Source organism: Aotus nancymaae, unplaced genomic scaffold (genome assembly GCF_030222135.1).
Source record: "Aotus nancymaae isolate 86718 unplaced genomic scaffold, 86718_ANA_hifiasm-v0.15.2.pri h1tg000020l, whole genome shotgun sequence".
In the NCBI taxonomy this organism is placed as follows: Eukaryota; Metazoa; Chordata; class Mammalia; order Primates; family Aotidae; genus Aotus; species Aotus nancymaae.
Genome location: NW_026988432.1, coordinates 11,942,305 through 11,965,634, shown reverse-complemented (window position 1 = coordinate 11,965,634; position 23,330 = coordinate 11,942,305). Strand labels below are relative to the sequence as shown.

The 23,330-nt window shown below is 34.9% G+C and overlaps 1 protein-coding gene across 2 annotated transcripts in view; it reads left to right on the top strand.

Moving 5' to 3' along the window:
* CDH7 (cadherin 7) overlaps positions 1 to 23,330 on the top strand; it is a 137,210-nt gene that overhangs the window by 95,213 nt on the left and 18,667 nt on the right. For both annotated transcript variants that reach the window (XM_012465385.3, XM_012465386.3), the window contains exons 8-11: positions 11,725 to 11,861; positions 12,772 to 12,893; positions 13,558 to 13,675; positions 16,799 to 17,050. In XM_012465385.3, the coding sequence (XP_012320808.1) occupies positions 11,725 to 11,861; positions 12,772 to 12,893; positions 13,558 to 13,675; positions 16,799 to 17,050 (629 nt within the window). The remainder of the gene's footprint in view (positions 1 to 11,724; positions 11,862 to 12,771; positions 12,894 to 13,557; positions 13,676 to 16,798; positions 17,051 to 23,330) is intronic.

Below are 23,330 nucleotides of genomic sequence, written 5' to 3'. Positions count from 1 at the left end.
CATAGATTAGCTGCTTAGGACAATTCGGTTTTTGCTTGAATCATTTAATTTAATGGAGAGAAAGAGAGGCATGCTTTCTAAAGTTAGAAATATGGAGAAAGACAGAAAGATGTTAAGATGGAACCAGGTGTGGTGACAAATGCCTGTAGTTCTAGCTACTTGGGAGGCTGAAACAGGCAGATCACTTGAGACCACACATATACATATACATATATTCATTATATTTTACACTCACTGTCATTTTCTTAAAAGTAATGAAGGTTACTTGAAAGTTTAGGTTAGGATTAGCTTACATCTTTATCTCATAAATAGAGAAATAGACATTCTTTGTCCCCAGTGAATTAACATTTTATTTTGTATATATGAATATGTGTTTTGCTTTTGTAGAATTAATTTCTTGACTCACATTTAATACTTACATACTTGAAAGGTTTTTATTTTTTTCCAATATATTCATATGGTCAGCACAATTATTTATAGCTTTTTTTCTGCGTTTGTCTCTCACGTACTTCTCTTCCTCTATCCATTTACAATCCTGCTTAAGAGGCCAGTGTCCTTATTTTATAGTTTGTGGAACATGTGTTTGCTCGCATGCATTCTCTGGAAGACTGATTCACTTCTCAGCACTGCTGTTTGTGGAATGGCCTAGGAGATGTCACCTTGCTTCCTATGTTTTTGTATTAACCAGCAAAAAGGAAAAGTAACTCTGGTGCTTTATCCCAGGCTTTTCTGATGATTAAGAGACAGAAAGTCAATGAAGCTTTTAAACTGTGGATTATGACTTAAATATTACCATGTATTATCATTATACATTGCTATTATTATAGATTATTGTGTTTTCATGCCATTTTTATTGTGAGATTAATGAAGTCAGGAAAAGAAACATAGGATTTTATATGCAACCATACTGGCGATCTATATTGCAGGTTATCTTGTACTCACACATATTCCAATAGATATAAAATATTGCTTAGCCTTCTGATAAATATAAACATGTATTTGCATTAGGCACTCAAATAACTATCAAAATGTAAATGCTGTCTCATAATATATGTTTAACATAATAAAACACGTTAATGGATGGATAAATAGCCCAGTCTTCTGAGGTACTAGGAAAAGTGAATCTCCAGACTGAGATGGGTCATGAAGATTCTTAACAATTGTGAGCTTTGTGCTTTTATGCCTTTAGAAATATTGTAGTTCTTTCAGCAATGGAAAAGCATTATTTGTTTTGTTGGAATTGTTTAAAATTAAACCAGTAGGATTTGACTTGTAAAATAGTGTGGCCAATGGGAATTAGTTTTAAATTTATTGACATTCTTTGTTGTAGAATACTGACATATAGCATATGCCATCTATGTTCGTAGTATTTTCTGATATATGAGGCAGTAAATTAGAATTCTAGGAAAATATATATGTAGTTACCCCAGCAAGGCAAAGTTGATAGTTTTCCTACATGATCCCTGCCTTGCACAACATTTTAAAATTTCTACCTGCGTTACTAAAGTGTCAACCAAAGGTTATGCAAAACTCTTCTCTGTGAATCTGCCTTTTCCTTAAAAGAAGACTGGGCACCTACACAACTATTTAAACCTAGTCATTTTGACATTTACAAGTGTAGTTGTCATAGATGGAAAAGTTAAACCCGAAGCCCAGTAATTGGCCAGAACATAACACGATTGTGAATGTTAGGTCTTTTTTATACTTCACCCAACATCCAGATAGTTTACCTAGACCACCATTTCATGTACACTGTACTGTCCTTCTGTGGCGGGGCGGGAGTGTGTGGATATAAAACCATATGTAAGCTAAAATTGCAGTCAAAACCAAGGGTGAAAGTTAGTTGATACTTGAGCTATTACTTAGAGGAGAAAAAAATTGTTTTGTTTTGTTTTAAGAAAAACGGGTAATTGAGGGCAAGCACATTTCTAGCTTGTTACTCGGTAAGTAGCTGTTTATCATAACATGTAAATTTTGGCCCTAAGTACTCAATATCAGTCTTTATCTATCGAACTTGGAAGGACAGATTGTGGTCTGCTGATTCTGGTCATGTTTCTGAATGATAGAAACTTCCGTGTTTCTCATCCAAGATGGTAAAAGCTGTAAGAACAGCGTAGAGTCTAGAGGATTTGATTCATTTCTCATGTCAGCATTGGCAGACTGATCAATGACTGAACAGGCATTCATTAAAAACCTGTGTTATGCAAGCACTGGGGGAAATGCTAATGAGAAAACAAAGATAAATAAAACATTTCCTCTGACCTCAAGGAACTTACAATCTGGCTGAAGTAATAAGATCTCGTAAAAGTTAAACAATATTGGGAAAAACATGCCAGCACTGTATTTTGGCAAATCGTGAGATGAGTAGTAAGCACTCCAAGTTCACTGGCTGTGAGATTTCATTTGAAGGAGTGGCAGTATGAAGGATGGCAGGATTTGGACAAGCCAAGAAAACATCATGCAAAGTACATTTATGTTTTATTCAGTTATATCCTAAAAGCCTAGTACTAAATTATAAAATCAGCAAATTCATTTCCGTAGGCATCACAGCAAGCCCAAAGTCCCTGGCTAAAAATGGCCAATGATTTGAAACATGATATTATTACAAATAAGATCAGATATGAAGACAGGAAGATAAAAAAAAGTAATAGGCATCACTTTAAGCATTTCTAATAATTTTAATATAGAAATATGTTTATACTTATGTTAAAGGATACTTGGATAATATTTACCTGTGGGCTTTTTCAGCATTCCTATTATTGTATATCCTCACATAAAAAGTGATAAAATTGTATCAGAAATTACTTTATATAATGTGATGAGTGTGAACATATTTGAGGTGTTTGAATAATTCAGTGTGTATTTTTTGTGTAGCTTGTATGCATGCATGTATGTGCACATATGAAATCTAAATTATTTGTGACTATCTATTTTATTCTAAGAAAATTGGCAAGCCAGTAACATAGTATACAGAAAAATAATGCTAGCAGTAAAACTGATTAAAAAGTAGCAGATACTAATTCTGTGAGAAGACTATAAGCTGTACTCTATTTCAAAATGCTGCCTATTTTAGCATAACGCCCACTAAAAATAAAACAGAAATTATATGTCCATGTATGGTGAAAACATAACATGTGTTTTTGTTAGAATATCCAGAGATAATTTTCATAGGGTTAAATTTTGTAGGAAATGCCTAATTTATTTGGACCTTTTTTTTTTTTTTTTGAGATGGACTTTCACTCTTGTTGCCCAGGCTAGAGTGCAGTGGTGCAATCTTGGCTCTCGGCTCACTGCAACCCCCGCCTCCCTGGTTCAAGTGATTCTCCTGCCTCAGCCTCCTGAGTAGCTGGGATTACAGGCATCTGCCACCACGCCTGGGTAATTTTCTGTATTTTTAGTATAGACAGGGGTCTCACCATGTTGGCCAGGCTGATCTCAAACTCCTGATCTCAGGTGATCTAGACACCTCAGCCTCTTAAAGTGCTGAGATTACAGGTATGAGCCATGGCGCTGGACCATTTTTTATGTCTTATTATATTGCTCTGGAATTAGAGAGCTCTGCTGTCAGCAAAGAACCTTCTTATTTATCTTTTTGGAAGACTTGGAAAAATAAATTCACTGAAATTTACTTTTGTTTTGATTTGTTTCTTACAGTATTTTTCACATCTAAAATACTTATTGAGGGCCAGGCACCATGGCTCACGTCTGTAATCCCAACATTTTGGGAGGCCAAATGGGTGGATCATTTGGGGCCAGGAGTTCGAGACCAGCCTGGCCCATGTGATGAAGCCCCATCTTTACCAAAAATATAAAAATTAGGCAGGTGTGGTGGTGCATGCCTGTAATACCAGCTAGTCGGGAGGCTGAGGCAGAAGAATCTCTTGAATCCAGAAGCTGGAGGTTGCAGTGAGCTGAGATCACACCAGCCTGAGTGACAGAGTGAGACCCTGCCATAAAAAAATATAATTTAATGTAATATAATATTATATAGTAATATGTTAAAATAAATACTCATTGAAAAGTCATATTCATAAAGGAATAAAAAAATTCAGTCTTCTTGGTGTAAATCATAGAGTCATTCATGGGGTTAATTGTAGAAAATTATTAATGGGGTTAAAAAGTTAGGGAATATTACTTTTATCATGAACTGTCCTCTTAACATTCTTTAATTGTAATTAATAGTAATTGCCCATGGTTAACTAAAAAAAAAAGTATATTTAATTGGGTATAGCTCAAAGAATCAAAGAAAAAAATTGAGTAGCCAGTCTTCAGAAAAGAGAGGAATGAAGTCCGTCTGTAAATATGTGTAGCAAGGGTAGCAGGCTCTTCAGGATGTGGCAACTGTGATGAATCAGCTGCACCTCTTTTCTTAGGCTTTCTGTTTAAGATTCACATTTCCTGCAGAGTTTTTTGTTTGTTTATTTGCTTGTTTGTTTGTTTTTGCATATCTTCATATATGTGGCCATCTCTTCTCCAAAATGTTCTGGACATCTTGAGTACCATCAAGTTTGCATGAGTTTGAAAAAAGTTTAAATCCTTAAAGGCAGATTGTGTTGACATAATCAGAAGAGGGGATGAGGATACAAGCATGGTGTCTGCTAATCTGCTATCATTAAGTTTAGAAATAATTCATTTTTATTCTTTTTATTTTTTATTTTTTTTGAGACAGGTCCTCACTCTAACACCCAGGCTGGAGTGCAGTGGCACAATCACCACTCACTGCAAATTCCACCTTCTGGGCTCAGATAACCCTCCCATTTCAGCTTCCCAGCAGCTAAGACTACAGGCACATACCACCATGCCCAGCTAATCTTCTGTAAAGGCCAGGCTTTGCCATGTTGCCTAGACTAGTCTCTAACTCCTGAACTCAAGCAATCCACCAACCTCAGCTTCCCAAAGTGCTGGGATTACAGACGTGAGCCATAGTGCCTGGCCTCAGTAGTTTATTTTGAAATTTACTTATCATCGAATCCCTAAGAGGCATGTAGTATTATTCCTGTGTTATAAGTAAATAGATCCCTGGCCACACAGTTAGCAAATATGGTTCCAGGATTTTGGTGAAGTCTATATCAAACCTGCATGATCCTTACAGCAATACACATAAGCATGCAAAAATGTACACACACATACCAACAAACTTTATAGTAGAATAAAATTTCAATTTAAATTATTCATCTATTTCAATTGATTAAATTTCCCCATGCTTTTGTATTACATTATCTTTTGGCACTTTGGGAGTACTGATGATATATTTGTGTTCATCTAGCTCACTCATCTGCACTGCACTTGCTGTTTGTGAACACTGCTATGCAAATTAATAGCTAGTGATAAGAATGCTACCTGTGAATATAAAGAAGAACATTTTAATTGATCTCTTTAGCTTATCAAATAGCTGTAGTGATAATCACCAGCATTCATTAGAGAATTCATTTTGTAACAGATCTTCAGAACACTGAAGACACACAGATACATGAGATATGGTCTTTTGCAGAAACTTCTTGTTATGTAGCTGTAGAAGAGTTCTTACATGAAAACTCATTTTTAAAAATCCAGTGTTAAATCTGAAAATGAGAATTCATCTTGTAAGACTTTCTCACTGAACAGATGAAGAAACAGAAAAGCACAGATGAAAAGCCCCAATTAGTACGGTAGGTTAGTGGCAGAGTCATGGTCAGAAACACTGTCCTTTAATTCTCCATGTATGGTTCCTGATGGTGGAGCACAAGGAGCATTTGGTAAACTCCATGGATCACACACCCTGAAGGTTTTCTTTAAAAAACGCATGACTTCTGATGTAATTGAAAAGGCATGCTGCTTTAATGCTACTAGTTTGTCTTCAAGGAATAGCAGGACTAAAATAATTGGAAAGGAGGAAAAACAGGAATACAGAATGACCAACATGAGGAAAGGCACAGAACTGGGGATGTGTGTGGTATATTTGTGCACAAGTTAATAACATCAGTTTGACTGGTTAGGAGTTTAGATAGGAAAGCAGAGGGGAAAAACAAAGGGAAGCTGAATTACAGAGCTGTAGGTGACTGAAACTAAAGTTAATTTTAGGCAACATAGTGTGCTGGAAGACTGGATCAAATGGTCATGATTCTTTTGGATCATACCTTCAACTGATCCAAATTTTAGAATCCAGTATCGAAATAATCTCAATAATAATATCTGCTTGCGTTAGTTAGAAATTGTGCTTGGCTAGTAGCAGCAAAGCTTATCACTAATGACTTCCTAATGAGAAGTCTGGAGCTATGCTCTCAGGGACTGATACCTTGGCAGTATAATGCCATTAAGAGCCTTGGCTTCATTTTTTGAGCACTTGTCACTGCTTCTTTACAATATGGCTTCCAGATCTCTTCCATGTGTTTATGCCCCAGGTGAGAGAAAGGGGAAGGGCAAAAATCAAATGCCAGGTAAATTAACAACAATCACCCATTCCTTAAAGAGTTTTTCAACTATTAAGGAAAAAAGGTTAAACTGTATTTTAAAGATTACATCCTACAAAAAGAAAAGTTTAGAAGGTAGGGTAATTTGGGGAAAAGGTTGATGAATTTGCTCATAGATATATTGAGGTTGAATTATGATGGTAAAGACATCTGTAAAGCAGTGTACAAAATCTCAGGAACTGGTTTGAGGCTGGACATTGAGATACAGAGCTGTCAGCATAATAACTGGATAGGGCAGAGGCTTAACTGCTGTTGCTGCAAAAATATGGAAGTGATCTCTCTAATTGTCCACTCTAACATACACTAAAGTAAGCCAAGTATTTTAGGCTGTAATTTGCAGAAGCTAGGGAGATTGTTGTGAGTTCACACATCACTAATGGCGTCAGAAGTTGCATTATAGTTAATGGTGGTTCATGATTAGGAAATCATCTATCCTCACCTGTCTAATTCAGTCTCCAATAACTCAGGCAACTACATTTCTCAATCCCCAGGCCAGTCAATCCACAGCATCAGATAGTGTCTTCCTTCAGACCTCTTTAGGACCTTTCTTCTCTTTGGCTCAATTAGCCCTCCCACATTACTAAGGCAGGGATATTTTACACTTCTCATTCTTAAAAGTGTTCCTATTTTCCTTATTTTTCTTATCTAAGGATTTTTTTTCCTTAAGTACCTATATACATTAGCTAATGCTTCATATAACAGCGTAAGCTTTTTGCGTATCCAGAGGGGCTGGTAGAAATAGGAAACACCTTAATACTAGGTGATCCCAAGTCCTTGTCATTAAGAGATATAATAACACAGTGGCTCACGCATGTAATTCCAGCACTTTGGGAGTCCGAGGCAGGTGGATCATGAGGTCAGGAGTTCAAGACCAGCCTTGCCAAGATGGTGCAACCACATTTCTACTAAAAATACAAAAAATTAGCTGAGGGTGGTGGCAGGCACCTATAATCCCAGCTACTCAGGAGGGTGAGGCAGGAGAACTGCTTGAACCTGGGAGGCAGAGATTGCAGTGAGCCGAGATCATGTCACTGTACTCCAGCCTGGGCAACAGAGCGAGATTCTGTCTCAAAAAAAAAAAAGAAAAGGAAAAATCCAGAAAAGAAATGTAATAACCACCAGGCACCAGGACTGTTCTGGATGGTCAGTTTAATCCTTGTCTTTGCCAAAGCATCCCAACTCTTCTCAAGCCAATATTTTTCCCCAAACCTGCCCTGACTTTCTTCGTAGCAACTTGTTAGTTTCTTCCTCGATATTTATTTTTTTGGTTGCATTTAAAAATATATATTTATTTATGTACTGTTTGTCTGAATTAGTATGTCACTTGCAGGTGCTCAAGAATAAGTGCTGAATGTGTAAATGAATAAATGGAAGATATAAAACAAGAAAATTATATTGTAAATTACCATATATGTAAATCTGTACTATTTAGTGAGATCTAAGTGGGGATTATAGTTATTAGCAAATACACACAATTTAGAAGGGGGACCAGGCATGGTGTGTGGTTCAAGCCTGTAATCCTAACACTTTGAGCTGAGACAGGAGAATTGCTTGAGCACAGGAGTTTGAGACCAGCCCTAGCAGCATAGTGAGACTGTGTCTTTACAAAAAAAGTATAAAAATTAGCTTGGCACAGTGGCACACATATGTAGTCCAAGCTACTTTGAAGGCTGAGGTAGAACAATCACTTGAGCCTGAGAGGTGGAGGCTGTAGTGAGCCTGTGGTTACATCACTGTACTCCAGCCTGGGCTACAGAGTGAGAGTTTGTCTAAATAAATAAACACAGCCGCACAGTTCATAATTTAGAAATGATAACTATTTGAATGATAGAAACTTTGGTTGCCCATGGTTTTCAAAACAGATGCCTAGGTTATAGCTAGATCCCTAAATTATTTGTGGTTTTCTGTGAGGCAAATAGTGGTTGGAAACATTTAACATATTAAATAAATTCTCAACTTTAATGTTTTTTATTCTAATGCTAGGATCTTTGAGACTACTGATAATAGAGGCAAGTGTTTTAATCATTGACTTTAGCCCTGTGGGGAATAACATGAATTCATTTAGACTGATGTCTGCCAAGTTCAAGGTCTTTTTGCTTTTAAGAATCTAGACATCTATTTTTTCATAAATATTCAAACATTATCTCAGTTATTAACTTTGAGATTTGACAAAGAGAGCAATTCAGGTTTTAATATTGGCTCAATTGATGCATGAGTGTATGGGTTATAATCTCGTTAAAATTCTCTTATTAAACATTAATATTGGTTGTCCTTTTGCTATTGGATATGACTTATATAGAAGTGTATTTTATATATGTATATTGGTTGCATACATATATGTATATATGCAGTATATGTACATACATATATAAATATATATATGTATACAAAGATATATAAATATATATATATGTATACATAGATACACACATAATCCTGTTCTAGGTAAGCACATTCTACCCTGTATCTCACAGTAAATGCAGCTATGAAATCTGGATAGAGTGCAGCCATTCAGGACTCTGGAAAGTAAATATTAGCAGTTAGTTTAGTGAAGAAGAGTACTGCAGAGTATCTCCAAACCTGTGATGAGTTTACCATTATTTTCCTTCTACTGTCCCCTGTCCCAGAGTAATAATTAGAAAAACATTAGCAGAATAAAGCCAAAGCAAGGTGAAGGAATAATACAATGAAGATAAGAGCATAAATCAATGCATTTCAAAACAAATAATACAGAAATCAATAAAATTAAAACCTTGTTTTTTTGAACAGATGTAAATATTGATAAACTTCTACCAACACTGACAAAAGTAAAAGAAAAGCAGAAAAAAATGATAAATATTAAGAACAAACGAAGATATGTCATAGACCCTGCAAACATAAAAAACAGAATAAGAAAGTACTATAAACAGATCTACTGACATAAATTTTATAATTCCAATAAAATTGAAATTTGGCAATTTAAAATAAATGGATCAATTCTTCAAAAAGTGTAAACTCTCAAAACTCACTCAGAATGAAATAGAGAACCTAAATAATCCCATAACTGTCAAATAAATTATAATTTTAGTTCAAAACTGTCTGAAAGTGGAAATATCCAAGCCCAGATGTTTCACTGAAAAATTTTTATGAAAAATTTTAAGAAGAATTACCAAGTCTACACAGTATTGTTCAGGAAATACAAGAAGAGGGAATGCATCCCAACTTTTTTTACAACTCCAATCTTATCCTTACTACCCAAACCAGGTAGACATAGTACAAGAAAACTTTGATCAAGACTTTCATGCAGATATTTTCCAGTGAACATTTAGATAACTCAGTGAAGCAATATATAAAAGAATGATTCACCATGATAAAGTAGAGTTTATCCCAGAAGCATAAGAGCAGTTTAATATTCAAAAATTAATTAATATAATTCATCATATTAAGAGATTAAAGAAGAAAAAACACACTCTCTGATCAATTGAAAAAAAAAACGGGGGAAGCTGACTCTCCCACCATGAGGACGCTCAGGTAGTGTCGTGGAGAAGAGCCCATTTGGCAGCACCAACTTGCCATCCATGCTGTGCACATGCCATCAGCGTAAATAAGACACTTCGAAACTGGATCCCCCAATCCCAGTCAAATCATCCAATGACTGTAGACCCAGCCAGTATTTGACTACAACTCCCTGGGAGATAAAGAGCTAAAATTGTCCTACAAACACACTTTCAAATTCCTGACTTTAAAAAAGTATATATAATATTTTATTATTGTTGTTTGATGTCACTAAGTTTGATGTATTACAATGTAATAGGCATATACACAGGGGTAATGAGGGCTCATAGTGCATAAATTGATAAGAGAGATGTGAGGAAATAAAGGCAAATTGATTTTAAGAAAATGTTGCTAGCATCAATAAATTTTAGGTCTCTATCAAGATGAAGAATTGCTGGAGTGGGAGGTGGTGGACAGAGAGTAAGACGGTTGAAGTAGAGTTTCCAACAGTGCATATATTAGAGCTGACAAGCCAAGGGTATGTTTATAAGAATCCATGGTAATTAGAGCAAAGGAGCAAATTGGAGTCAAGGAGATCAAGAATATGAAAGGCCATTATGTTTAATGGATCATGAGTGTAGTTGAAGCAGTTACTAATCATCATGCCTAAAATGGGTGTATTTTGTTTTTCTGTTTGTTCTTTTGTTCATTTGTTTGTTTAATTGTTTGTTTTTAAATGAGAGCCATCTCACCCAACCAGAAAGACTGTAAGGGGACATTGCAGATGATCATCTTGAAAGCAGGGTAAATTTTGCCTATAAAACAAATAATAGCTTGGACTAAAAATACAAGTGGAACAGTAATTTTTCACTGCTGGAAAAATATTTGGATTACAGATTTTTTGAGAAAAGCCTTTTACATGCAAAAGTAGCCATGCAGTCTCAAGGATTCCACTTTGAAACGTGTCTTTAGAATCCTGGTCTAGACCACTGAGTAAGATTTAAAATAAATATAAAAATAAATGAAAAAGAAAAGAGGGTTAATAATAGGTTGGTACCATCAGAACAAAAGATGTTACTAAGTATATGCAAATGGGCAAGATGTTTACATCTTTCATTTCAGAAGGGTCCATAATCATGACCAGGGTTACCAAAAATATTGTAAATGGTTTACAGGAGTCATAATAATAATAAAAATAAGAATAAATTTAGCAATAATCATGACTAGGGCTCACACCTATAATCCTAGCATACTGGGAGTCTGAGACAGAAGGATCTCTTGAGCCCAGGAATTCAAGACCATCCTGAGGAACACAGCAAGATCCTGCATCAACAAAAAAATTTTTTAAAAAATTGCCAAATGTTGGGATGCATGCCTCTAGTCCCAGCTACTCAGGAGGCTGGGGTGTGAGAACCCCTTAAGCCCAGGAGTTCAAGGTTACAGTAACCCACTCCACCCCAGCCTGGGTGACAGAGAAAGACCCTGTACCAAAAATAAATAAATAATAATAGTAATAATGATGAATTGGAAATTCTAATGACATATTCAAAGCCATTGTGAAGATTACTGTGGTGTTCATTTTGTACTATCTGACAGAAAAGCAAACATATTAGCGAGACACAGGTTATAAACCATCTAGTACGTAAGTAGAGTCTTATATAAGGCACGCATTTATGTGATTAATATGACAGATCAGGGACTCAGCAGGATTTAGTGATGAGCTACACAAATAATGAAATCATTTTAGCAAATTATAATCAAACATACATGCTGAAGACTTCTTTCTTCAATGTTCAATTAGGTACTCAATTGATAGAAACACAGACTTGGAGAGATACTTCAATATTGATGCCAACAGTGGAGTTATCACAACTGCCAAGTCTTTGGATCGAGAGACAAATGCTGTTCACAATATCACAGTCCTTGCAATGGAGAGTCGTAAGTTGTGAGGCTTAAACTTAAATTAAGGTGGAGGACAGTGAGTGGAGAATCGATTGTCATGAGATTATAAATTCAACTTAATTAAAGTAGTTGCTTGTTTGAATTGAATAAAAATTTGAAAATTCCAAACTTCTAAGCTGTGATATATACTTACATTCACTGTCTATATGCTAACATTTACAAAATTTATGAAAACCCAAGACTAAAAAATAATGGGCCTATGGTACCTTCTTATTTTCTGATTGCAATTCACATATTGTGTTTATGCTGGTATGTAGTTAGCAAAATCATTTTTAATTATTAGTAAATTGATCTGTGACCAAGACAACTGGATTTGAATATTCTGATATTGAACTAATTTTAGTCCCTCATAAAAAATAAAATAAAATAATAAATAATAAAATATAATGAAAACTATTGAAAAAGGAATGCATATTTGCATATGTATATGAATATGATATATTCGGTATTTAAATATGTATGTATTTATAATACATGTGTTGATAATACAAATGTATAGTCATGCAAATATGAGCTCTGAAATTTGTGGTTTACTGTTCATTTTTCTTTCAATAATTTTCTCATCAGGGACTAAAAAACTACAAGTACACATATAGACTATAGTATACATTAAGATATATATACATACATGTGTATACAAACACACACATATTGTGTTTATACATATACACACATGTGTGTACATACATGTGTGTGTATACACATGTACATGTATACATACATACGAATATGTGTGTATTTGGATCATATTTTCATACTTTCTACAGTTCCTTTTAAGTAATACGGCATTATGATTCTAGATTTTATTCTCAGCTTAGTTATTGATATTAGAATTGCGCTTTAGCGAGGCAAAGAGTAAATGATAAGAAACTCTCTTATTTATTAGAGAATCCATCTCAAGTAGGAAGAGGCTATGTGGCCATCACAATACTTGACATCAATGATAATGCCCCTGAATTTGCCATGGAGTATGAGACCACCGTCTGTGAAAATGCCCAGCCAGGGCAGGTAAGAGTCTTCAAAATGCTTTGCTTCTAATTTGTGATTTCTTAAAAAATATCCAGCAGCAGTTGCCTTTGAACTTCTTCCAGCTTTAAGATAAAATATAATCGGCTTGTTTCAGCAAAACTAACACTTTGATGTGTAGCATGAACTAATATTAAAGGAACCTTCAAATTTCAGTTTAATTGGGGTGATGAAAATTCCTCAGGAAGAAAAGGTAAACATTGTAAAAGCCCTGTTAAATGGCTAAGAACTTAGACTCCTTTAAGGAGAAAGATATAGCATAGTAAACTGATTGGGCTGTTGCCCACCTTACACAACAGGGTTTAAGTATCTTAAAATTCTAAGAATTAAGTGCAGTGAAATCTCAGTTTGGTTTGTTCATCTATTGTTCAGTGTCTTGTGATGTTTACTGGGATGTCTAATCAATTGGTACAGCTTATTTCTAAAGTTCACAAAAGTGAATTCAAGCATGAACTATGAAAAGGACATGATTTGTTTTTCAGAGCCCGTTTTTAGATTGAGTTCATAATAATACATCTGATCCTTTCTCCCTAGCTCATTCAGGGAGACGATATTTATTATAAAGTGTAAAATTACTCTGTCGTGCCTCAGAAAACTAAACATAGCACACCAATGTGCTTTCATGTTTTACTTTCTCCTTCCCTAGGTTATCCAGAAAATCAGCGCTGTTGATAAAGATGAGCCATCTAATGGACACCAGTTTTACTTCAGCTTAACAACAGATGCAACGAATAACCACAACTTTTCATTGAAAGATAACAAAGGTAAGGTATTAATATTGTTACTGATAGAGGTAGCAGGTATAGATACTCTAAGCAAATACTTTTTCTCCCTCAGGAGTGCTGATAACGGATTTTTTTTTTTTAAAGAAAGGACATTAATTAATTAAAGGGCAATGAGCAGCTAAAGTAATTTTTATCTATGGATTTACTGTCATGAAGGAGAAGCTGCTATTTAAATCATTTTAGGCCTAAAGCCAAATAAAAGGGAAAGCTGGATTTTTCTTTTGCTTTTCTTATAGACACTCATTCTCTTACTTGTATACCAAGTTTATTATCCAAATAATCTATTAAGTTGATGGTTATCTAAATACCTTAATAAGTACTATGCTCAGAGATGCCACTTGAGACGTTAGAAAAAGAACTGGACATTACACATTTTAATCTAAATCAACTTTGACTTAATGTTTTCAATAATAACATCTCTTACTCTTTTATTTTTGCATAAACACAAATGTAATTCATGCAAATAATAATAAAATAATGATATATTTATGATGCTAAGAAATATAAAATTAAAACTAACAGAATAACTCCCTCTCATGTCAAATTGCATTTCTCTGCTTCAAAGGTAAATACTCTTAGTGCTTTCCTAAATGTCATTATAGTCACATATTTACAAATACCTATAAGTAGATTTTAGTTTTGCTTAATAATTATGTATTGACAATTATAAGAACTTAAAGCATTAGAACCTTCTATCATTGTCTAATTTTGAATTATATATTTGAATGGGTTTTTATTCAAGATATTTACTTTAGCAGAAGGAGAGCATTTGAAACTGATATAAAGAGTGAGTAGTATCCCCCAACAACATGGAAAATAAATATTTTAAAAAAAACTTTGTATTGTTTATGTAAATCTGGTTTCGGGGAAAAATATAGAAATGGATTTGCCAGTCAATACTTGCTTGTTTAAAAAAGACTTCCTTCCACTTTGGGAGGCCAAGGCGGGTGGATCACTAGGTCAGAAGATCGAGACCATCCTGGCCAACATGGTGAAACCCCATCTCTACTAAAAATTAGCCAGGTGTGGTGGTGCGAGCTTGCAGTCCCAGCTATTCGGTAGGCTGAGGCAGGGGAATTACTTGAACCCAGGAGGCAGAGATTGCAGTGAGCCAAGATCTCACCACTTCACACCAGCCTGGCAACAGAGCAAAACTCTGTCTCAACAAAAAAAAAAGACTTACTTTCAAAAGGTGGATAAGAACTTTTGCCTGAAGCCATCACCTTATTTAGTGCCCTTGGCCTCAAAACTTCAATCTGAAAATAATAATTTTTCCTGATCCTATTTTCTACTCAATGAAAATACTATCTTGTCCCTTCAGTAATATGAAAGGTAGAGCATTCTCTACATGGGTAACTACAGACTCACGGACTTAATCATAGTTAAGAAGGATAATTCTCAGCATTTAGATTTATCTGGTACAAAAGCAGAGGAAGGAATTTATGTCCTTCACAAGGAGAATGTGAGGAGAATGTGAACATGTCCCCCATGTGTCCTCATTCAGTACCACCATGATTGATGTACAACATGTGCACTAAAATGTCTCCATTTATAGGACATCCACATTGCCACACAATTGAAAACTTCTCTAGCTTATACCCAGAGCTCCCTTGACTGTACCTTGAAGGAAAACATATGAATACAGAGAAAGTCAGTTCTTAAGACGTCTTCCATCTTAGGGAGCAAACATAGGACATTATAAATTTTATGATCACTTTTCTGAATATAGAGTCATATTCTCACTTTTTGGGCATTTCAGCTTGTGTTCCTCAATTCACCAGGTGTGTGTGTGTGTGTGTGTGTGTGTGTGTGTAATTTTGATATCAGTCGTGTTAGATTGATTACAAATCAACAACTTTCTAAAACTTTTTCTATAGAGTAATAAATGCATCTGACATCTGAGTTGGTAGGAGGCAAAGGCATAGACCTGAGTGCTATTGTGAAATGTACAGGAACTTACTCAAAACAGTATCCTTTAACAACTCCAGCTTAATTTTTTAGTGAGTACCTTCTCAAATTCATACATTTTAAAATGTATGAACGATTTGTTTACATAAAAACCTACCAGATGGAATCTGAAAATCAAACTGTTTTATTACTGTCTCTTTTATAATTGCATGTAATACATTTTCTGCCGTCTAATATGAGCTTGCTGTTTTGTGCTGTTTGAGATTTCATCTTCCTCTTTCACAAGCGTACTGTTAATTTTTTCATGCTATCATTGAATAAATCTTTTTGACAGTTTAGAAGAGAGAAAAATATATAAAAGCACACTGCATGAAGCTCTGATCCTGATTTTTCTTCTTTTCCTTTATATTTTTATTAATAGCCATTAATTTTAAAAACTCATACTCTAGTTAATTAAGACAAGTTAGTTGGAAAACTACTAACAGATACAAAACCTATTTTTGATATATAAATCACACATATAGACTTATTGATCACTTTTTTAAAGTTTATAATTACCATAATTGCTTAGATGATGTAAAATATTGAATAGAAGTTAAACATAAATGGCCTGTTTTATCACTGACAAAATGTTTATACACATAGAGTAAATACTAATATCAATATATTATTTTCAAAATGTTACAATAAAATGATTCTGAATATCTCTGCATACTCAGTTTAAATAAAGCTAAAGTAGCTGATTTTACCATTTTAAATATAAATTTTGGGCTTGAAACCTGTCAAAAAAAGGATAGATTGGAAATTTTATCTGTACCATACGATGCTGCAAAATATTTAACCTGTTAATATGTACCATCCTTTCTATAAGTGTATGGTGTCAAATTTGAGATAAGTAAAAAGCTGTAGTTTTTATAAAGTTGCAGTTAATGTAATAAGTGATGCATAAATATTTTTATATTTTGTTTTACTTTATAACTTTGTTATAATGTATAGAAGAACATAAATGTCTTATAATGTATTAAACTGGAAATGTCTCTTTGTCCAAGAGAACTCAGAGAGAATTGTTGAAATAAATCTGCAACTCCAGAGATTTCCCTAATTAAGGCATCAAAGTAAACAGAGTGACTTAAAGTTTGGGAAGACTGGATCCATCAGAAATCTTGTGTTATACATTTGCTTTCTTTATCCTAGACAACACAGCCTCAATACTGACCAGGAGAAATGGCTTCCGGAGACAGGAACAGTCGGTTTACTATCTGCCAATCTTCATTGTGGACAGTGGATCTCCTTCACTTAGCAGCACCAACACCCTCACCATCCGCGTGTGTGACTGTGATGCCGATGGCATAGCCCAGACCTGCAATGCCGAGGCCTATGTCTTACCTGCTGGCCTCAGTACAGGAGCCCTGATAGCAATACTTGCCTGTGTCTTGACGTTATTGGGTAGGTACTGTCTTCAGAAATTGCTGTGTAAGAGCTGTCACAATAACCATGTGTCACAACTTGCCCGTTTTCTTCTCCATTTGGTGAGTATATGCAGATATTCTACTGGATGGTGATTTAGTTGTTGTTGCTGCAGTTGTCGTTGAGATGGCGTCTCACTCTGTTGCCCAGGTTGGAGTGCAGTAGCACAATCTCTACTCACTGCAGCCTCTGCCTTCTGGGTTCAAGCACTTCTCCCACCTGAGCCTTCTGAGTAGCTGGGATTACAAGGGTGTGCCACCACACCCAGCTAATTTTTGCATTTTTAGTAGAGATGGGGTTTCACCATGTTGGGCAGGCTCGTCTCGAACTCCTGACCCTCCCGTGTTACACCTGCCTTGGTCTCCTAAAGTGCTGAGATTACAAGACAGAGCCACCGCTCCCAGCCTGGGAGCGGTTTTGCTCACTAAGTAACACAATTATTGGCCACGCTTTCCAGTGGTATATTTAAAGTGTAACTCAGAAAAAAGTTGTATGAATTTCATTTCCAAAACGACAGTAAGAATAAATGGCTTATACTTTAAATTATTTTTTTACGTTTAAAAATACTCTATCTTATCTCAATTCTTTGCTTTAGAGCACTCTGCAGAGGCGATACACTAGACTGGAGAGTACATTTTCTACATTGTTTTGATGATACGCTTATTTTAGAAATTGTGACTTTGTATTCTACTTTTTAAAGAAAATATTTAAGATGGCATTCTTAAATTATTTGCAAATTTGAAATGATTACAATTTCAGAAATGGAAATGTTATATTTTAAAGTATTAAATACTAACATATTTAATTGTACTTTTCTATTGTACTTTTCATTACTCAGTTAAGTAAGTTTTATAACTCATATTTACAGTTACATAAGAGATTTTGCAGCATCCTTTTAAAAATTGGGCGATGTCCAATGTGGACATTGGGTAATGGGTTTATTCCAAAGCAACATTTTCCTTCACAGTGTAATTTCCTGTAACAAGGACAACAAGCATGTAATATTTGACCTAAAATGATACTCTGTGTTTTCTTGGGGTTTAATAGAATTAGTGAATCCTCTTATGACATTATTAATAACAGCCTTTACAATGGTAATCACCATCGTATGTTTAAAATCTAGATTTGTGGATTTAGGTAAACCTAGCATTTATTTCTGGCTCCAACATGCACTCCTTCCCAAGGTTAATATTAATCCTTCAATAGCTGGTTAATTTATCTAAAAGAGAAAAATAACCAAACTAGATTCATAAGATTGTTGTGAGAATTAAATGAAACATCTCATATAAAGAACAGAGTGAACATTCAATATACCATATCATTTAGTGAACGTTCAATAAATTTTAAGTGTTACTGATGGAAAATTCTAAGCTAAGACCTAGTTAACAATACATTGTAAATGCTCTCATAAAAATCGAAGTTATTATTTTAAGTAACTTAAGCTAAACAAGTAAATCTAAAAAAAACCAAACTATATTTTTCATAGAGCTTTACACAGATTTTGAAACTTTCAGAATTTCATTGGAAATGAGAGTTAATGACCAGCTAAATATAATTAGAATGTAAGGGATTAAAGTTTAAAAAAGGTGAAACCATTGCAAACAAACAACTTTTTATTGGTCTAGAAGCTTCTAAAACCAGTTTGTCCAATCTGTGGCCCTTGAGCCGCATGCAGCCCAGGATGGGTTTGAATGTGGCCCAACACAAACGATTAAACATTCTTAAAACCGTATGTAATGTTTTTTGGTTTTTGTTTGTCTGTTTGTTTATTTGTTTTTTAGCTCATCAGCTATTGTTAGTGTATTTTATGTGTGGTCCAAGACAATTATTCTTCTTCCAATGTGGCCCAGAGGAGCCAAAAGATTTAGATTTTGGTATCTAAAACATTAATAAAGAAGATGTAACTTGCAGGCCAGGTGCAGTGGCTGAAGTCTGTAATCCCAGCATTTTGGGAGGCTGAGACAGGTGGATCACATGAAGTCAGGAGTTTGAGGCCAGACTGAGCAACATGAAGAAACCCCGTCTCTACTAAAAATGCAAAAAAAAAAAAAAAAAAAAAAAAACTCAGCTGGGCCTGGTGGCACATGCCTGTAATCCCAGCTACGCAGGAGGCTGAGGTAGGAGAATAGCTTGAACCTGGAGGCAGAGGTTGAGGTGAGCCAAGATCGCACCATTGCAATCCAGCCTGGGCAACAAGAGTGAAACTGTCTAAAAAAAAAAATGTAAATTGCATATTTATTTTATAGTAGCAGAATAACCTACATTAGAAGATTTTAAAATTCCATTCTTGTTTAGAATGTCTTTAGCTTGAAAGCACAGAATCAGAAAGAATAATTAGAGGATAAGTAGATGGTGTGTAGAGGATACGTAGATGGAAGACTTTTTAAGTTTGGTCAGTTTATCATAAACAACTCAGATTATACTGTAAAGGAATAAGATTGTATTTACCAAATTTGAATTATCCTCAATAATGAATTGATTTTTGATTATTTTAAGGCTGTCTGAAGAAACTTGCTTCACTTTAGTAAATACTTTCACCTTTGATTTTGGGGTTCCTTGCAATTTAGGTTGCTTGATGATTCTAGTTAATTAAGAATTATCAGCTAATTATTACTGAAAGTAACTGAAATAGAATTTTATTCGATTTTATTCTTAGATATACTGTTTATGAGTATACATATATAGTATGTACATGTGTGTTTGTGTGTGTGTGTGTGCATATTTGGGAGATTATATCAACATTTAAGCATGACTACTCTTTCTGCTAAATTTGAACAAATTTGAAATGCCTCTTCCACTTCTAAGGATCAAGTTTTTGTGCCCTATATTTTATTCATTTTTTTAAGAGTTACTTCAAGTCTCCAGAAATGTAAATAAAACAAAGTCTATTGTACTGAAATACAGTTTGGAACAAGGAGCTTCTGCCTGCAGCTTCCATTTCTATAGTAACCCCGCAATAATCAGTATCATCAAATGCTAGGATTGTAGCTCAGAAATGTGGTCTCTTTGTGTCTTATTTCCCAAGTTTTTAAAATCAGATAATCAGGAATTTTTATACTGTTTGATTTTGTCACCACTGCCACAGACTCTGGACTTTCACACAATAAGTGCTGAAGCCAATGAGATGAAGTATTCACAGGGAGTGCAAGTGGGGCACACTGGGGCACACAGCCTGGCATGGAGCTTGATTTCTAGTACACAAATAATTCATTCTTCATGATGCCTCAGAAAGTCCTGTGAATCTCATTTCTAGGCATTAGGTATCAGGATTTGTAACTCAAACCTTTTGAGACTTCTGAACAAATATTACTAGTAAAAAGCAAGGTGATGAGGTGGGGATGGGGAGTAAGAACTTGAAAATCAAGTTCAATTAATAATGAAATTAGAAAAGCACCTGGACTTTAGACTCTTAACAAAAAAGGAACTTAACTATGTGTTAAGTTTGTGTTTCAGTGATGTGACAAACTTGTAACATGACAGATGGGATGCACTGATGTTTCCAGAAATGTAATGCCAGAAGGCGTCCCAGGAATTGATTCTAATCCAAACCTCTGCACCTTACAGAGGGAAAACTTAAGGTGTAGGTAGATTTGAGGACTTGGAGGAGTTCATATCACAAGGTAGAGGATATGATGGGATAAGATTCTGGGTCTCCTTATTCTCAATCACTGAATTTTATTAAACCGCACAAGAAATACATCTTGAAATTATAAAAAATGTTTACTCCTATGTAGTGCTGGAATACTTTATGTTATCTGAAGTTGGATGTCAGTCTTCACCTCTATCTGTATTCTTTTAACTTTACGGATGAACTGCTTTCTGATTTCTCATTCTTGCTCTCACCTCCCTCTCTAATTTATTTGCACCTGAATTCTCTAAATGAAGAAAAAAAGATCCAAAAGTTAGAACATGGGATTTCTTTATTTCCAGTGAGTATAGTTTCAATGAGCTATAATTTCAATGAGCTCACATTTCATGATAAAATAATCAATTAGGTGCCTCAATTATTTTTTATGCAGAAAGATTTCATCAACATGACAAGATACTCTGGTATTCTAAATTTTGAATAGAAATTACAACCCATCATTAATATAGATATCAATTTAATTATGCATTTTTGTCATGGTTAAATTCATACTTACAGACATATAGTTATTCTTCCACTAGGCTAAAAATATTTCAAAGAAAAAAATTAGATGAATGACTGGCACATTAGATTATTTATTCAGCAGATTTTTTAAAAAAATAAAAAGGAAGAATTTCATCTGTTTTCTTTAAAAATATGGTTTCAATATTAAATATTGTACTTTTATTCTGAAAATATTATAAATTCTTTCTGTTCACACACACACAAATAAAACCTGTTTCTTGCACAATAAAGCTGCCACTGAATTTACTCTATTACGTTTTGAGTGTTTTTGTACTTGGACTTCGAGGTCCCAGTAATTGAAGTCCTGTAGCATTCCTTCCAGCTCTTTGCTTTTCTGACACAATTGGGATTAGTTAGACAAGCCCAGCTTCATAAACTCAGGTTTAATAAAGTGTTTGTAGAAACTGGCTGTTCACTGCATGGGAGTCAGTCTCTTTCAGTATGTCTACGATGGTCAGCTTGACAGTCAGCTGTCATGCATCTTTTCACTTTTCTTCCCTGATCTCCCAAGTACTAAACTACAGTTGGCCACTTGTAACTCTGGCTATTCATGATTTTTTTCCAACAGAAAAATTCTTTCTTATTTTTGCAAGTGATAGTGAATGCTACTGAAGAAAAATATCCATTAAACTGTGGAGGAAAAAAACGTGGTAGCACTATGTAACAAAAATGGATCCCCATCATCATCTATAATGATAGAACATAATTGTCATAGCAGCTCTAGAGACAATAATGTGCAGACTACAGTTGGCTAATTTATGGTAGCAGATGTGTTCCTTTTTCAAACATGCATGAGCATAATAAAAAATGAATTACATTTCATAAGCTCGTACTATGTGCTAGACATCAGCCTAAGTGCTTTACAAGCATTATCTAATTTAATGCTCATAACGCATTTCCTAGGCAAGTATTACCATGCCCACATTTTATATAAGAAAACTACAACTTAGAGGAAATACACAAAAAGTTATAGGGCGAATGGGTGTCAGAGTGAGGACCCAAACACAGGGAAGGCTGACTCCCAAATGTTCTTTATAAAGTATTTTTCCAAATGTGTTTCCCCATGTGAAATATCCCTGCGTTTCTAGGAAATGCCTAAAGGTCTGTGGGAATCACAGCCTGAGCACTGCCAAATTAGGTGCAACAGTATCTTTGCTTTGTTTCACATGGCGAGTTTATTATTTCTTTGGTTAATTGTGAGTATCTATTTTATAGTATCTTCCAATTCCTTCCAGTTTTTAGAAAACACATTTAGAAGAGTATATGTTCAATTTGAGGTTATATTACAGTACAACCAAAATCTAATACACAAATTGTCTTTGTGCATAAACCATTCATTGTACTTAGGGAATTTTTTTTTTCCTGTATTAACTGAAACTAGAGGGAAATCATTCTCTGTCACATGTTTAAAGGAAATGAATTTTGAGATACTTGTTTTGGGAAAAGAAAAGATTCATTTTAGTTAAACTTTTGCCTTTCTTGAGGCCTGGAAAGAATCATCCCTTTTAAGCATATGATCTATCACAGCAAGTCTAATGATGTATGTTTCTTGTTCTGTTGGAGAGCTGAAACTAGAAATCTCCATAGAAACATCAAACCTGAACAACGTTGCTACACTCCGGCCTCTTTTCCTGATTTAACCCCCACTTATATGTTTTCCTGAGTGGAATCAGTCAGGCTTCCCTCTTCTCGCTGGCATCCTCCATGGTCAATTAGTCCACACATACTGTTAATTTTTTTGGGCCTTAGATCAATTTGTTTCTGTCTCTTATAGTTGCACCTAATTTTTGTCCAGGGTCCTTTTTTTTCGTCCTGAATTGTGGCAGTTCTGCCATTCTCTATCAGAACTAATCCATCAGTATTGCAGAGTAAGCTTTTAAAAAGTAAATGGGATTTTGATACACCTCAGCTTAAAAGCATATTTTCATGAAACCCCACGGTCTACAGATTAAAATCAGACTCTCTAGGACCAGACAGCTCTCATCTCTTATTTTTCTCTACTCACTTGGCTTTCTTTAGTCAAATTGCATCAGTTGCTTTTTCTAAGACTCATTCTGCTTTGTCTTTCTGCTTGAAATACCTCTTCCCAGAATGTAAAAGTGGCTCACT